Source organism: Onychostoma macrolepis, chromosome 24 (genome assembly GCF_012432095.1).
Source record: "Onychostoma macrolepis isolate SWU-2019 chromosome 24, ASM1243209v1, whole genome shotgun sequence".
In the NCBI taxonomy this organism is placed as follows: Eukaryota; Metazoa; Chordata; class Actinopteri; order Cypriniformes; family Cyprinidae; genus Onychostoma; species Onychostoma macrolepis.
Genome location: NC_081178.1, coordinates 26031201 through 26049008, shown reverse-complemented (window position 1 = coordinate 26049008; position 17808 = coordinate 26031201). Strand labels below are relative to the sequence as shown.

Below are 17808 nucleotides of genomic sequence, written 5' to 3'. Positions count from 1 at the left end.
GAGCCATTGCTGTTCCGCATATGGAGCTGATTTAAGGACAGCTGTTGAGTGGGAGCCGCGGATCGCTGATTCGGCCGATGGCGGAGGGTCACGGGTTCAGATAGACAGATGAAGACGTTTTCCATCTGTGCAGCTGATTTTTACCCCACCGCACGCTTCCGGCATCATGTCACGTGATTCTCAGGCTGAAATCCATCATATAGACAAACATAAAGCGCTATATAGCTCTTCAGTGGGCCGTTCTGAATTACAGTATTTGCATGTGAGTGACCTAGAAACACTGAGTAATAAACAAAACTACAGTAGGACGTATGCCCAAAAATTAAGAGTGTTGTTTGACACCACATTAAAAGTTTGGAGACTGTATATAAACACCAATTCTGCATTTATTTGATCAAAAATACTGTAAAAATTGTATACATTTTTACAATTAAAAATAGCTGTTTTCTATGTGAATGTGTGTTAAACTGTAATTTATTTCTGTGATGCGCAGCTGTATTTTCAGCATCATTACTCCAGTCTTCAGTGTCACATGATCTTCAGAAATCATTCTAATATGCTGATTTGCTGCTCAACAAACATTTCTGATTATTATCAATGTTGAAAACAGTTGTGCTGCACAATATTTTTGTGGAAACCATCATATATCTAATTTTTCAGGAGGATTCACAGATGAATGTGAAAACTGAAAGTTCAAAAGAACAGCATTTATTTGAAAATAAATATTTTGTTACATTATAAATGTATTTACTTGCCACTTTTGATCAATATATTGCATCCTTGCCGATTTAAAATATTAATTTATTTTAAAAACAAACAAAAAACTAGTCTTACTGACCCCAAACTGTAGCGCAATGTTAATATTTTTACAGTTTTTAGTCCTTTTGTTTTAACACTATGTCAGACTTAATGTTTTTTTGTTTTTATTTGTTTTTTTTCACAAAGAGTTTTATCATTTGGATTGAGTCTTTTAAATAAAAACTCAACATTTCAAAGTTATTTATTTATTTAATTCATCTTTGGAAAAGTTACACTTGACTAATACATATTGATCCAAACAGAGTGTTTTGAGTGCTTTAGAAAGCTTTCATTGCATCAGATTCTCCTCTAAAGTGTCTCCGCTCATAACCCTGGTGTGTTCGTGGTCTGAGACGTCCTTCAGAAGTCATCTGCTCTGATGTCTTTAAGGTGAATGACCGCTGAGCGTTATGTTTATGGCGTACTGTAGTCTGACAGTGGTTCAGTGAGGAGGTTTGTTGGCGTGAGTCAAACCCGTGCAGATGCTGCTATTAATTACAGGCCTTTACCTGTCTTTAGCCTGGATTGTTGTAAGGTGATGATATGGCTGAGGATTACTGCAGGACTCGTGAAGCCCGAGCTGGATTTGAACACACGTGACAGACTTCTGTGAAACGTGTGGAAGCCTGTTTCCTCCACGGGATAAATAACATTTTTAAAAAGTTAGTTGCAACTTTATATCTCACAATTCTGACTTTTTTCTCAGAATTGCGAGATATAACGTCAGAAATGCCAGTTATAAACTCAGAATTGTGATATAAACTCTGAACTCTTAGAAAAAAGTCAGAATTGAGAAATAAACAGAATTGTGAGGAAAAAGTCAGAATTGTGATAAAAAGAAGTCACAATTAGGCTACTTTTTTTTTTTATTCCATGGGGGGGGGGGGACCCTGAATATCAACTATTATGAGAAAAAAAGTCAAAATTCTGAGTTTGTTTTGCCATTCTGTTTTTCTGAGTTTATTTCTTTCCATTTTGACTTTATTTCTCGAAATTCTAAGGAAAAAAGTTGCAAAACCATGAATAAAAACTAACTTTTCTTTCTGAATTCTAAGGGGAAAAAAGTTACAATTCTGAGTTTGTTTTGCCATTCTCTTTTTCTGAGTTTATTTCTTTTCTGAGTTTATTTCCTGAGATTATTTCTTGAAATTTTGAGTTTATTTTTCGAAATTCTGAAAAAAAGTTGCAAAACATGAATAAAAACTAACTTTTCTTTTGAAATTCTAAGAAAAAAAAGGTCAAAATTCTGAGTTTGTTTTGCCATTCTGGTTTTCTGAGTTTATTTCTCGAAATTCTGAGAAAAAAGTTGCAAAACGTGAATAAAAACTAACTTTTCTTTCGAAATTCTAAGAAAGAAAAGTCAGATTTGTGAGTTATAAACTCAAAATTAAGAGAAAAAAAAGACAGAATTGTAAGAAAAAAAGTTGCCTTTATTGATTTTATTGATTTTTTATCCCGTGGTGGAAACAAGCTTCCGTGAGTTATATAGCAAGTTAAATCTTTCTTGAGTCCCACTGAAAGTAACACAAGTTTTTGTATGACATGAGGGTGAGTGAGTTTTTGGGTGAAGTATCCCTTTAAGTTTTTGTTGGAGAAACATTGATGTAATGAGAACATTGAAAGGCCATTGATCCCAGGAGAAAGAGAAATATAAGTGCAGGACAAAGAGACGATGTGTCCTCTCGAGGCAAGACGTTTCCTGAGGAAACAGAACTCAATGGAGAGCCTCACCTCACTTCCTCGGGAAGCGATGATTCACAGGTCCTTACGAGCAGTCGTCTTCATTTATTCACTTATTTATCTACTTGCAATCTGACCTACTTCATGCGGCTGTGTGATTTTTAATGTTTCTGCTCACCAATGCTGCTTTTGCTTAATTAAAAATACAACAAAAAACAATGAAATTGATATTTGATATTTTACTGTCACTTTTGATCAATTTAATGCACTTTTGCTGAACACGAGTATTCATCTCTTTCAAAAAAAATCATACTGACCACAAACCGTGGTGCACATATTATATAAAACTTGACTCAAAGCACTGAAATAAGAAACAAGTTGAGGAAAATGTAAACAAAAAGCCTTTGGAAGCTCAAGAATGTGAAGTATCCACCGTATCTCTCCTCTCAAGCGTTCCTCCAGCAATACTTTACTCAGAAATACAAATTCTGTCTTCATTTAATCACCCTCATATTCATAAAGCTCTCAAAACTCATCCTCACTTCTGCTGCATGTTCAAATGTAACAACCACAATTAAATATACGTAAGCGCAAATGAGATTTCAGATGAATTATTTACTTACATTTCAGTCTGTTTATCATACAAAGCTATTGTGTGACTTCAGAAGGCTTAATATATTGTTTAAGTAATATAAATGCTACTTTTGTTGTGCTTTTATGGATGTTGACAGCCCCTGATCACTATATGGCATTGTTGCATGGAAGCGAGCAGCATTGACATTCTTCAAAACATCTCCTTTTGTGTTCTACAAAAAAAGCAAGTTATCCAGGTTTGGGTGAGTAAATGGAGTCAGGATTTTTGGCTCTGTGAGCACCATTGTTCATTGAGATCTCACAAACGTACTGCGAATCCTAGTTGAGTCATATTCCTAGATTGTTAAAAACTAGAGAAAGCATCTGAATAATGCACAGAAGTTCGAACAGCTGCTTTAGATGTATTGTGGGTAATATATAACCGACTGAACTGAGTTTACCTGCTGTTCAGTGCATTTCTGCTGTGTTTTCATGTTAGTCCCACATTTTTGCAAACCGTAAGCTGTTGTAAAACAGAGTTTGATAAGTTCGTGGCACCAGACCGGAGTATAAATAACCGTAAAGCACTGACACCGTAATATATCTAGTATGTTTAAAGAAGGAAATGTTGGTGAATTAGACGTGAACTCTGAGTCCTGGATCTGTTTCACACCCACACGGCTTCCTTTTTTCTTACGTTTTAATCCTTTTTGTAAACGTATTGAAGTCATTTATATAACAGCGTTCTGATCTAATATGGCTGTGTGAGTCTGTAATAAACCGTGCCAGTAAGAAAAGGTCAGACGAGACTTTTCCTGCGCTACAGAGATTTGCTGGGATTTTTATAAATGAATCAGAGCTTGTGGTGATTCACTTTCTTGACACGTAAACTCAGAAACCAGATGCTGAGCGAAACACTGACCGAAGTATCTGGGAACAGTAAACAACTATTCAAGCATTTTGGTTTTAAAAAGTTCAAAGTGTAAAATAAAGCAGCATGTTTTAATTCAGCGGTTCACGCCGTGGGTAAACATGGGTTTATTTATCAGTAATATAGTTCACCAACTCAACTGCAGATTGATTGCATTTACTCTATTAATACAAAATGTGCAGTGTATGTTTATAATAATTTCACAGTGACTCAGAATTAATCTAGTCAGAATAATCTGTTTTAAATTTAGCTTGAATATTTATCTTATATTTATCTTAAATCAATGTTAAATCAAATAAATAATATTATAATTTTTTTTAAATATTTTTTAGTTTTATAGTACACTACTGTTCAAATGTTAGCAGTCAGTAATTATTATTATTATTTTTTTTGGTAGGAAATTTATATTTTTATTCACCAAGGACACTTTTAATTGATCAGAAGTGACAGTAAAGACATTTATAATGTTACAAAAGATTTCTACTTCAAATAAATGCTGTTATTTTTAACTTTCTATTCATCTGTGAATCCTGAAAAATAAAATGTATCACGGTTTCCACAAACAATATAATGGTTTCAACATTGATAATAATCAGAAATTTTTGTTGAGCAGTAAATCAGCATATTATTATGATTTCTGAAGATCATGTGACACTGAAGACTGCAGTAATGATGCTGAAAATACAGCTGCGCATCACAGAAATAAATTACAGTTTAATGGATATTCACACAGAAAACAGCTGTTTTAAATTGTAATAATATTTCATAATTTTACACAGTATTTTTGATCAAAGCTTAAGATACTTTTTTTTTTTTTTTTTTTCAGAAACACTTCAAATTCTTTCCAATCCCAAGCTTTTGAAAGATAGTGTATGTACTGTGCATATAATAACTATTAAACTCTACCAGGCTTGAGTAGTTGCTCTCTGGCTTAAAGTAATTGTATTGTAAGAATGAATTGATTCAAATCAATTATGAGAGGAGAGACATTCCCATAAGAGAAGCGTTTTATAGCCTGTGTGATTAGATTTGACTCTATCCTGCTCATTGCTGTCAATTGTGAATCTCAGATTTTCCATTTAAGTCCCTAAAAGCTTTTGGAGATCTGATATTATCGACCGAGGTTCTGCTGTCGTCAGTGTCTGTGCGTTGTGGTCAATCGATCAATGCTGATATCGACAGATAGTCCCTTTATAATCCCTCCTAACTTACATTTACAAAAACAAGCCAACACCAATATCTCTGTCCAGAGGAGCCAAGGGGATTTTTGATGCTCCAAACCATCTCCAGCTTTCAATTTGGCAATATTGAATACGATTACAAGTCCGGCCCATTTTTTTTGGAGCTCTCAGACAATGAAGCTGCTCACATTTTCACCATTACACACCACATACAAACACGGAGACTCGTTCAGTCGCCTGGAATGGATGCAATGGCTCATCGGGGAACAGAATAATGAGAAACCGCGGCCGAACGTGCCAACAGAGCAGCCTTTAGTCCTCCGCCGCTAAATAACAAACACATCTGGTCCATATTTGCGCTTCCTGTGCCGGTTTCGCCTTTCTGCCGCGGAGGGGCTCAAACTCACTTCGGCTTTTACTAAAATTCCTGCTGCACCTCATAATGGCTTCAATACATGCTGCAACTCCATTTGCTTACAGTCGTCATCGGCACATATTCCATCCACCGAATTATTGACTGATGTGTTTTTTCATCACTCTACGCATTAGTCAAAAGAAAGCCTTTGACATACAGTTGATTTGCTGCTGTTGAAGAGAACGTTTTGTAATTAGGCTAAAACCGATGGTATGAGCAGACCTGTAAAACATTTTCATAACAGTAAACCAAGATCGTAAAATCTTGGCAGACTCGCTTGGCAGTGATTTCCGATTCCTCAGGTGCTTTAGAAATTATTATCAGTAGGTGTTAATACATTGATGGAGACAAGTGCTCCAAAAATTAATGTTTGTGAAAACATTAGTCTGCTTTCTGCACGGTGTTACTCGATTGTTACAGATATGTTTGTTCAATCATTCATTTATTAGTTTTAAAACCACATAAAATGGTTTGATCAATGCAATTTTTTTCCTGTATTGATGGAAATATTCAATAGCCTTTTGCTTACAATACAGCTACATATATGAAAATATGAGATGATGTTATCTGGTTAATTTTCCTGGAAGGGAAGGAATGAATATTTTCAATTTACACTACTGTTCAAAAGACTGTTAGATTTAATGTATTTAAAAAACAAAAAAAAAGTCTCTCCTGTTCACCCAGGCTTCACTTATTTGATCATAAATGCAGTAAAAATATGAAATGTTATTACAATTTTAAACGGCTATTTTCTATGTGAATATCTGTTAAACTGTAATTTATTTCTGTGATGCGCAGCTGTATTTTCAGCATCATTACTGCAGTCTTCAGTGTCACATGATCTTCAGAAATCATTCTAATATGCTGATTTACTGCTCAACAAACATTTCTGATTATTATCAATGTTGAAATTTTTTTTTTTCGTCATACATTTTATTTTTCAGGATTCACAGATGATTAGAAAGTTCTGAAGAACAGCATCTATTTTAAATATAATTATTTTGAATACTATAAATGTCTTTACTGTCACTTTTGACCAATTTAATGCATCTCTGATGAAAAAACAGATATTAATTTATCATCAACAACAAATGTCACTGACTGAATTATGATCAGTTGTGTAAGGAACTACAGGTTTATTTTGTTAACTTTTAGGACACTAGCACATAGATTAAACCAACAATCATATATAAATGCCATAAAACTAGAGGATAATTAGACAAAAATGTCCAACAAAGTCACTTTTTTCTAGTCCTTTCTAAAAGTTTTCTAATTCTATAACGAGGAAGATTTTAGCCTTGGTTCTGCTTCCTAATGTTTTAAGAAATTGAGTTACGGTGCGCTCCGGAAACAGCCGTGTCTGAGGACTGATACATAATATTTCATCAAAATCCACGAGGAACCAAACAATCCGCTCTCATTACCTCTGATATTTTGAATATGACCGTAAATGTGAATTAATGAGGTCTGCATTTAATCAAAAGAGACTCTTTCGCTTACAGGCCCACGTTTGACTGTGATTTTAGACTCACTAATATTATGCATACTTTTATTTGTAAAAGACCTCGTTTTCTACCTCAGCCACTTCCTTGACCAGAGGATATTGGTTGCAAAGCCTTCAAAAATCAACTACAAACACATTTCTTAGCATTTTTGCCAATGCAAACCCAAAAGTAGGGTGAAATTTCATTCTGCTTTCTTACAGATACTTTCATAATTCTTTAATTTGTGATATGATCTGTCCCAAATTGACAATTCAATTAAGCACTTATTGGTTTGCATATGATGTCATTTCCTCATTTGGGCCGGATGGGTTGTGGGTGTTTTTTAATATCCTAAAATTCATGTTTGATGCTATCTGTGCTATTCCCAGCATCCTTTGATAGCGGACCAACACCCATCCAACCCAAACCCTTCTTTCATATAAAAATGTTTAAATGCAAGACCCTTTTTGACCTCGTGCATTACTCACTGCATTGTTTCATTTAGATTTTTCTGAAATCGCCACGGCTCTGAACTCACACTGAGCCTCATGATCCTAAATGATGAACAGCCCAAACACTGCCAAAAATATCAGTGCTGAATGAAAGCCCAGAGTGAGAGAGAGACAGAGAGAGCTGTAATACAAGGGTGAATTTCTGATAATAACAGTGGATTACAGCAGCTCTTTTCTGCTCTATTAAGAGCAGAAGCACAGGTTCAACTTGATGAACTTTCACCCCACAGCGTCACTGCTGGACTGAAAAGCATAAGAATCTGGGATATTACAAGTCATTGAGTTCTTCCTCCTCTGTAACAGTTTCAGAAGTCGACAGGATTTGATGTTACGACTTAAAGGAATAGTTCACCTGAAAATGAAAGTTTGTGAAAATGTACTCACCCTCAGGTCAGATTTGGATAAATGCAGTATTACATCGCTTGCTCTCCAGTGGATCCTCTGCAGTGAATGGGTGCCGTCAGATGTGAGAGACAACAGGAGATGGACTTTTTCACTGGAGGAAGCATTATGATTATTGACTCGAAAGCAATGGTTTAAAGTTAAAAATGTCTTAATATTGGATGTTTTTATCAGCTGTTTGGACTCTCATTCTGACGGCACCCATTCACTTCAGAGCATCCATTGCTGAGACAGTGTTGGAATGACACAAGATTCATCTCAGTGTTTCTCTCCAGAAGTTAAATGTCTAATAAAAAATGTCTTTGGATATGTTTAAACTAGATTTACTGCATTTATCTAATCTTCTTTCACAAGCTGTCATCAACAAGCGTCTATTCTTCTTGTCATCTCCAGTAGGTGTGTTGTTGTTCTGTCTTTTACGTTTCTTTTTAAACTGTGAAACAACAAGCCGGGCCAGTGTTGCCTGTGGACCAGCTAATTAGTTCCAGACACATACAGTACATGTATTCTATGCTGATCATGAAATTTATGTCATGCACTTATGAACCAAAGTACTGTATACTTCAAACTTGCAGGAAGATTGTATGCACAATGTTTGCTAATGTAATTTAAAGTTTGTGTTAATTATTTTCTTTCTACAGGTCACACGGGGCGCTTGCTGAAATCCCTGTGCTTCACCAGTATGACGTTCCTGCTGCTGCACATCATCTACCAAATCACAATCAACAGTCTGTTAGCAGGAGACAGCATCGAGCCCAGCTTCAACTGTGAGTACTGACTAGATATAGCTCTCCGCTACAGATTCTTAAACCTGACTAATGCATTAGATGGAGCCGGTTGAGGTCAGGTGGAAGAGAAACCCGGTTAGATTTGGTTAATTGATTTAACCAGTTAAACATAATGAACCAATCAAACACTTATTAAAAATTAAATCTTATTAAATCAACACAAATTTGTTGCAGGAACATTTGGTCAGATTTTTGTGTGTGATTTCTCTGTTCGGAGCAATGCATAAAAATGGCAGATGGGCTGAATGAAAATGCAGATTCGCTCTTTGATCGTAGGTGGCGCTAATGGAAAAGCAGAAGTACCCTGGTGCACAAAGTGCTGCACAACTTTGTGTTTCTGTTTCAAACAGCCGTTTAGATTGTGTGTATTTGCAACGAGAGTTTCTAGTTTCTTCCTCTGCTATTCACTGTCACTTAGAAAAACAGTCTGTTTCTTTGCAAATCTTATTGGTTGTCTGGTTTTCTTCACAGCAGACATTTGTTTTGGTGAACAGACCTTCAATTTAAAGTCAGTTACTGGCAATTGTTTTTTTTTTGTTTTTTTGTAACTTCGAGATTTGTTTTTATTAATGTGTTGAAAAAGTTTTTATTTTTGTCATTTTTTTAAGTTTTAGTACTTTTTTTTCAGATTTAGTTTGTTATTTTAGTGTAGCATTTTGGTATCAAGTTGAACTAAATGAAAATGAACAATGTTACCTTGGCAGTTTTTTTTATTGTTTAAGTTTAGTCAACTATTGTAACCTTTTTCCTTGCAATTCTGTGTTTATGTCTCACAGTTCTTTGTGCTTTTTCTCCTCAGAATTAAGAGATATAAACACAAAATTGCAAGGAAAAAGTCTGAATTGTGAAATAAAAAGCAATTACCTTTTTTATTTTTTTATCCCGTGGAAAATAGAAAGTTCAAAATAACAGCATTTAGGGTAGGGACGTCTCCCTGCCGCCCCCTGCAGCCAGCCTTAGGATCCTTCTCTTCCCCAAACCTTGTCTTTTCTCCGAAGCCAGAGCCAGAAGCTCCCTCGCTCTGCCTCCTCTGCCAGCTCTTTCAGTGCCTTTGCCAACTTGGGGCCTCTGACACCGAGGGACTTTAAGAGCCGCTGAGTAGATGTTCCAGTGAAGCCCCGGCAGATAAATGAAAGCCCTCCACCCTGCTTCTACGCACGCAGCTGCAAGACACGCCATAATGACAGTTCTTGCGGTAGTGGACCAGAGCACAATGTCTGGCCGCAGGGAAGTTATGGCAAGCTGCTGGGGAAGCTGGCAGTCAAGGTCACCTCTCAACTCCCAGTTATCTCCTGGTGACGGTAGGGACCACTGCTTAGTGGCTGGCCCTGTTTACTTCCAGTCTGCGTGCCTCGATGACTTCAGCTAACTTACGCAGGACCCGATCGTGGCGCCATCCATAGCGACCTTGAGTCAGTGCCGTTTTGCAGCTGAACTGGGGTTCTGATGTCCACAAAGCTGGCAGCTCTCCTCTGCACCGTACCATAGTTTCAAATGTTGTGGGCTTGGGAGAGTGTCATACGTAGCCCTAATTAGGAAGCTCAGCCTTGCTTGAGGCATCCTCCACAAATCAGCCCAAGTCAGGACCCTATCGCTCACAGCCTCCACGTCGTCCATCTCCCTCGTTGGCCTTGGCTCACAGCTTTGATCTTATAGCTCTCCTCTTCATCCCTCGTGCCTTCAGAGATAGTCCGATTTTTCCTCTCTATCTTTGAAGCCTCTGACCACATCTTTGGTGAGGTTCCCAAGCCAAAGCCTGCCCTGCCATGTTGCACCATTCCGACGACCTCTTGGTGTTTCGGGCGGGTTATGGCCTGGTGAACTGCATGTGTTGCTTTCCACTTACTTCCAGTCTGCACTTGGGACGTGGCGTTTTGGGCTTCTTACTGGTTGGTCTCTCAAACGTGGGATTTCCTCGCCGTCCACAGAGAAGGAGATGTTATCCCTTATGACTCCTTTGCGGATCAAATAAATCTTTTGTAAAAAAAAAAAAAAAAGAATTAGCTACTAACTAAAATAAGTTATAAATATTTTATTTCAGTTTAAGTTTATTTAAAAATGATTTTTTTATTAATTCTTTCTCTGCCAAATGCAGAATTTCCTGTGGTTTCCCTGTTATACACTAGGGGGCGCTATTACGCATCTCCTAAATGAGTCTAGAAAGTGCCGATCAAAAACACAGGCGAGGAAGACGCAGAAACGAGCGATCTCATATGTAAACACATGCATATGAAAAATAATGCGATCATCAACACTAACCGCAAATAAATGAAAACTACAGCGTGAAATATGGATCCAGAAAGTGTTCTGTGCAAGCTTTGGGATACTGATGGAAGCCATCTACTACATCTTTTTCTTTGATAATATTACTGAATATGATCCAGATGTAGTATTTAATAAAAATGCGATTTTCTCAGCTTTTTGCTCAAAATGTTGCTTTTTTTATAAACCTATTCAAGTATTGTTAAAAAAAACAATGCTTGAAGCTAGAATAAAAAAAAAAATTGGCAGAACCAATATTTTTTTTTGTTTGAAAGTAGAGGGTCTGATCTTTATTTTGATGTGTTGATGCATGTTCAGATATTCATGCAACAAAATATTCTGGGGGCCATGACACTTTAGTGAAAGTCAGCAAAAACGCTGGCGGTGGCTGGCAAGTTTTTTAATGCAAGTTAATGGTTTAGTTTCAGTTAAGTATAATAACTCTAGTTGCAAGCAGAGCGTTCAGTGTCGTTAACACATCATCATTCGCTTCAGATCGAGGACTGAATTGTTCTTCGCTCACAAAATCCATTAGCCACTTAAGCCACTAAAATGTGAACCCAGTAAAAGTGTACGTATGGTTGAAAGTTTGAGGATAGGCTAGTTTGATTTGTGTAAATCACAGAGTTGGCACAGACAGTTAGATGCGATTGCTTGAGCTGCCGAGCCGGACGGAGGTGCCTCGAGGTCAAACGCATGGCTGGATCATGTTTCCCCGACACTAACGCTCGCACAGAACCTGGGCCCTCGGCCCAACCAGACCTGCACACAACCAGAGCCACTTTCTCCAAGCGTAAAAGCCACAACATCTGCCTTCAAGATGGAGATAAACTTACTATGAAGAGTGAAGGAGCCAGACATGACAGAAGAGCTCTCCAACAGGACGGCCGCTGCTCTTTCTTGTGTCTTTGCAAGCATACAATCATGATAGAAAGGGCTCTTGATTTGCTAGCGTTTCTTTAAATACTCTTACAAATTCTTGGGCTTATGCTGTCCGGACAATTAAACTACACCCTTCACTTTTAAATCAAGAGAATCTGTAAGTTAAACATATGTGGCTTTTTCATACATTGTTAATTTTAAGGTTTGTGTTCACTCTACATCTCTGTATTCACAAATACGTTCAGAGGTTTGGGGTTTGTAAACGTTTTTAGCCTCGTCTGCTCACCGAGGCTGCATTTATTTGATCAAAAATACAGTAATATTTCGAAATCTTATAACAATTTTTTATTTTATTTTATTTTTTTATGGAAGCTTGTTTCTGACACGGAATAAAAAAAAAAAATAAATAAATAAAACTGTTAATTGTAACTTTTATCTCACAATTCTGATGAAAATGTTAGAAATATGATATAGAAATTAATAATTCTGACTTTCTTTTTGGCAGTTCTCACAATTCAGCCTTTTTCTCGCAGTTTATATCTCAACAATTCTTTGTTTATATCTCGCAGTTGTCTATATCTCTGAATTCAGCGTTTATTTGTCGCAATTCTTTGTTAGTATTTCACAATTCAGCGTTTATGTCTCGCAATTGTTTAATATCTCACACTTCTGCATTTATTTGTCACAATTCTTTTGTTCATATCTTCTTTGCTTACATCTCGCAATTCAGCATTTATATCTCACTATTGTTTATATCTTGCAATTGTGCATATTAATAATTCAGCTTTTATTTTTGGCAATTCTTTGTTTATGTCTTACAATTTCACGATTCTTTGCACTTTTTTCTCACCGTCGAGAATTATAACGTCAGGATTGAGAGGAAAATTTTGAAATTTTTTGAAGTTTTATTTTTTGGAAAGTTCAAAAGAAAAACATTTGTTTGAAATCTTTTGTAACATTATAAATGTCTTTACTGATACTTTTAAACTATTTAATACATCCTTGATGCATACAAAAAAGTGCAGGTTTTTATGATTTGGGGTCAGATGAATGTAATGGCTTTTCTTATGGGTGCGCACACATGTTAATGCAAGCCAACCCTCAAGGCTCAAGGCTAAAAGGAGCCAAAAACAACAGCAGGCATCTGAAGGAGATCTGAGACCGAGCCTCTGACTGCATTAGTGTTTGGCTCTGAACACCAGCACACGCTTACGCCATGCATTACGCAAACCCTGCACACGCTCTCATAGGCCCCTGAAAACATATCATTACCCAACCATTTGATATAAAAACTTTTATCAGACATGCAGAGCAATGACTAAGCATTCAAGAGACTAAAAACTGATCTCGAGTTCTGTAAGAGAAGGACAGAGCCAGCTTAAAACTATAGCATGCACGTCTTTAGACGTTTAGTAAGTGCCCTAAATGTGTTTCTTTGGCGGGTCGTGAGCGCTGGGCCTCTGTGAACAAACCCGCTTCACACACTCACTTTTCATTGCTTCCTTTCATTTATTACAGTGTTTGTAATATGTTTGTTCTGACTCTGTTTTGTAGATAATTTCCATCTTACTGTAGGCATAGTATATCATTTTGTTTACTAATTGTTGTACATTTTAGTGTATATCTTAAATTATTTTTTAATTATGTAAAATTTTATTTTGATAATTTTTCTAATTGATTAAGTACTAAAGGATGCATATTTTCTCTCAGTATTATTCTCTATACATTTCTGATATGAACATTGTATTTTATAACAGCAATGTGATTTGGTGGTTAATAGCATTATATTGGCAGCAGGGTTATTATAAATAAATATAATAAAAAGTTAGATGAAATAAACATTAACAGACATAAAGTTAAATATTCAGCAACATTTCTTTTTTTTTTCAGTTTAGATATTAACTAAAACTGAAATAAAAACTATACAGACATACACATAAAAAAAAAAAAAACTAAAAATGACAAAAGCATACAACAAAATGACTTAAACTTTAACAAAAAATCTCTAACGATACTAAAATATCATTGATTGGCAACAGTCCAGGATTGTAAAACCTCATTTATATTTAATGTTTTATTTGCATTACCTTAAACTGATATTTTAAGCAGCGTGTGACAAACTCTGCTCGCATTAAAAATCATTACATCTGAAATTAATCACACAGATATTTATTTAACAGATGCTTTTATCCAAAGCCATAATCATAGTTTTAGATCGAGCCACAGAATTTGGCATTTTATAGTTTCATCTGTTTATAAATATGACCACAAAACTGTTTCATATCAAGCAGATATTAAGTCAGACTTAGACTTCTTGTGGCAAGAGTTAGAGAAAAATGCACATGAGAAGAGCATTACAGTAATATTTCATAACAGCCCTGTAATGAGAACCAGCTACTAGTCAAACGTTTCTTGCATGAAGGCTTCTAACGTCATGCATTGTCATTATTGACATTATTATTAACAAACCTAACCATATTTGTTGTATTTCAGAAAGCCATTTTGGCTCTTGCAGGCAAATTATTTGATTCTTCTCTCTGTATTTCTTACATGTTCTTCATGATTTAAAGTTCAGTATTCTTTCCACATGTTTGTTTGATACTCTCTTTCTGAGAAGTAACCTGAGGCAAAATTTATGACTTTAATTGTCTTATAGTCTTGCATTGCAGAAGAAGTTGATTTGTGGTTCATATACAAGAATATATATTTGGACAAAGACACAATTTTCATAATTTTGGCTCTGTATGTCACCAGAATAGAATTAAGATGAAACTTTACGTTTTATTCAATGGGTTGAATAAAAAATATAACATAAAGACGAAAGTCTATCTTGCAATTCTATTTATTTTCTGCCATGAAAAAATAATAATAATAATAATTATGTTAATAAAAATAATCTCACAATTCAGACTTTTTTTCTTGCAATTCTTAAGTCAGAATTTTGAAATAAAAACTCTTAATTACAAGGCAAATGTCAGCATTGTGGGATAAAAAAATCACAATTTAATTTTTTACTGAATCTGAATGCTTCTTTTGAGTTCCACAGAAAAATGACATTTAGCACGAACTCTTTCTTCTACGGTGTATTAGTGAGTGAAAAATGTAGGACGTTGATATATGACATCTATACTTCAGGAAGCGTTCATGCGTTTATCTGATCAGTCAGCATTCAGCACCTTTCCGTTGTTTTGATATGGGTCAGCCGAGGTCGTGCGTTTGCGTCCGTATGAACTATACCCTTCAGACATGCATTGTTTAGTAACGCCTGACCTGAGACCAGCTCTTCCTCCGCCAGCCCTCATCGCCTGTGCTGTTTGATGTGTAAGAACTGACTGTGAAACAGCAGCAGCTGCTTGAGGCTGAATGTGTTCCCGTCAGAAAGGAAGCGGCTGCACGTTTGGAAACACCTGGTGTTCATATTGTGTGCATTAGATGCACATGCAAAACTCAAACAATTCCTATGATTCAGCTGTAATCCGTATGTAGCTTTCAAAATGCTGGAAAACAGATGAGCACCGTACAGTTTTGCGTGCATTTCTGCAAGAAGTGGCCAAAAAGTATACGGGGTCTTTTTAAATCGCATACAATATTTACATTTAATTGCACAAAGTGTCATTAGCAAAGCATTTTTTTCAATTATGTTTAATCAAATGTTCCTAAAAGTGATTTTAGTGGCTGGATGGTTTTAGTTTATAAAATAAAAATGCTCCACTAATATTTGACAACCAGAAAGTGCCAAATATTCACTTTTAACTTTAAATTAATGTGCGTAATCAGTCATTTTAAACTTGACAAATGCATTTTTGTACAATATTTTGCTTTAAAAGTGTTGTGTTTGTGCTGTATTTCTTACTTATAATAATATATATATATATATATATATATAATGTTTATTTAATAATTAAAATATGCAATCAATATAAATTAGTTGCATTTTTGAGTCAAATACTTTTTGTTTTAAATTTTAACAAAAAATGAATTTGCAAAGTCAATCATTTTAAACATGTCAAATGACTTTTTGTAAAATTTTGCTTTAAAAATGATGTTTGTGCTACATTTTTTTTTTATTTCTAATATAATATAATACTAATGTAATATAATAATACATTAATATACATATATAATTGTTAGTTAATGATAAACAAATTGCAGTCAGTATAAATTACTGTTGTGGTTCATGGTAATGAAAGGTTGTTTCTGCATTAATAAAAAGGCAATTATGGTTTTATTTCTTGTGATGGCGACTGTATTATTCAGAATTGCATATCTATTTCTCATTATTTTGATACTGAATTTCACAGAGTGTATTAATGTCACCGTTATATCTCACAAAGTGAATTTATTTCACTCAAATTGTGATGATATTTTTATTTTAAGCATTATAGCACAATTTTTACTCTGTTTTGGAAATAGAATAGAATGTCGTGGAATTTAAGCTCTTATATAATGCATGTTCATACAGCTATGAAAAAAAGAAAAGAAAAAAGAGACCACTTTGAAATTTATGATTTATAGTTATGTGTTTGAGTAAAACATAATTTTTTGTTTAATTCTGATGACACTTCCTCCAAATTTTAAATACAAATTTGTCATTTAGAGAAGGAAATGACAATTGGTCAAAATAAAATGCTTATATTAATTTTTAGACAACACTATACCAATCTTTTATCCTCAGAAGAGTTAAGAAATCAATATTTGAAGAGTTCATTTGCAAAAACAGATAACTCCGTTCTTAACAATTTTCAAAAATCATGTTTTTTTTTTTTTTTAATTGTGCATTTCGATAATATCAATCAATCTGCAGTTGGGATATTTTGATTAAGTAAAAATAACTAAAAAAATACAGCTAGCTAACACAATAAGAACATGATTTTTTTTTTTTATAAATGTTTAAAAAAAACTGAGTTATCGTTTCTGCAAATAAATTCTTCATTTGGTGGAATAACCCTGATTTTCAATCACAACAAATAAAAACGTTTGTTATTTTGGCCAATTTCCATCTTCTGCTTAAAAAACAAAAAAAAAACAATTGCTGTATATTTTGAAGTGTGGCTTAAGATTAATCGTCAAAACAGTGTTTTGTGCCACTGTGCGTGTTTCAGACTTGACTGAACGCAGCAGAAGGAGCATTCCTCTGTTTATCAGCCGCTCTAGCGTCTCATTACGTGTTTACACTGCATTTCTGTGCGATGCGGTAAACTCGGCCTGTGCCAAAAATGACATCTCTCTCCTAATAAATCTGAGGCAGTAAAGAGGTGCTGGAACAGAGAAACAAGCGCTCGTTGAAGCTGGAGACGAAAGCTCTTGATCAGCGGCGGCTCTGGTTTATAGAGTCAAACGGCTGCTGTGTGAGAGACGATAATGTGCTAAATGTTTCAGTTTCACACACGATAGCATTGTTTGCTTGCATTTGAAGTATTTCTGATCCAATCAAACGCTTCTCTAATTCTCATTATTGACATGAATGCAGTTACACAATCGCATGCTTTATTTCCACCTTCTGCTGAGTGAATTAATAAGGCATTGTTCGTGTTTGTATGAGCTCCAGCACTGCCAGCCTCTTCATCTGTCACCGTGTACTGTACGATTGCCAGCAGTAAGAACAAACGCCTGCGCGCTCCGCTCTGTTTGTCTTAATATTTTTGTGGCAGATAAAGATCGGCTTCCTCAGGACGCGGATCTCCCTGCTCTCTAAAAATACAACACGCTCGATGTGACGACGCTCGGTTTCCTCAAGGTCACTGACATCCACTTCAAAACAATTCCTTAAATAAATTGACACTTTTATTCTGCAGGGATGCACTGGATTGATCAAAAATTACAGTAAAGACAATTACAATGTTACAAAATATTCTATTTCAAATAAATGCTGTTCTTTTGAACTTTCTATTCATCTGTGA

At 35.4% G+C, this 17808-nt stretch overlaps 1 protein-coding gene across 3 annotated transcripts in view; it reads left to right on the top strand.

Moving 5' to 3' along the window:
* LOC131533372 (piezo-type mechanosensitive ion channel component 2) overlaps window positions 1-17808 on the top strand; it is a 143233-nt gene that overhangs the window by 25271 nt on the left and 100154 nt on the right. The window contains exons 1-2 of one of the 3 annotated variants that reach the window (XM_058765678.1): window positions 1171-1188; window positions 8618-8743. In XM_058765678.1, coding sequence (XP_058621661.1) covers window positions 8659-8743 — 85 coding nt within the window. In that variant the 5' untranslated portion in view covers window positions 1171-1188; window positions 8618-8658. Of the gene's footprint in view, window positions 1-1170; window positions 1189-2101; window positions 3315-8617; window positions 8744-17808 lie in introns of those variants that run through there. The other 2 variants (XM_058765677.1, XM_058765676.1) reach the window with 2 other exon arrangements.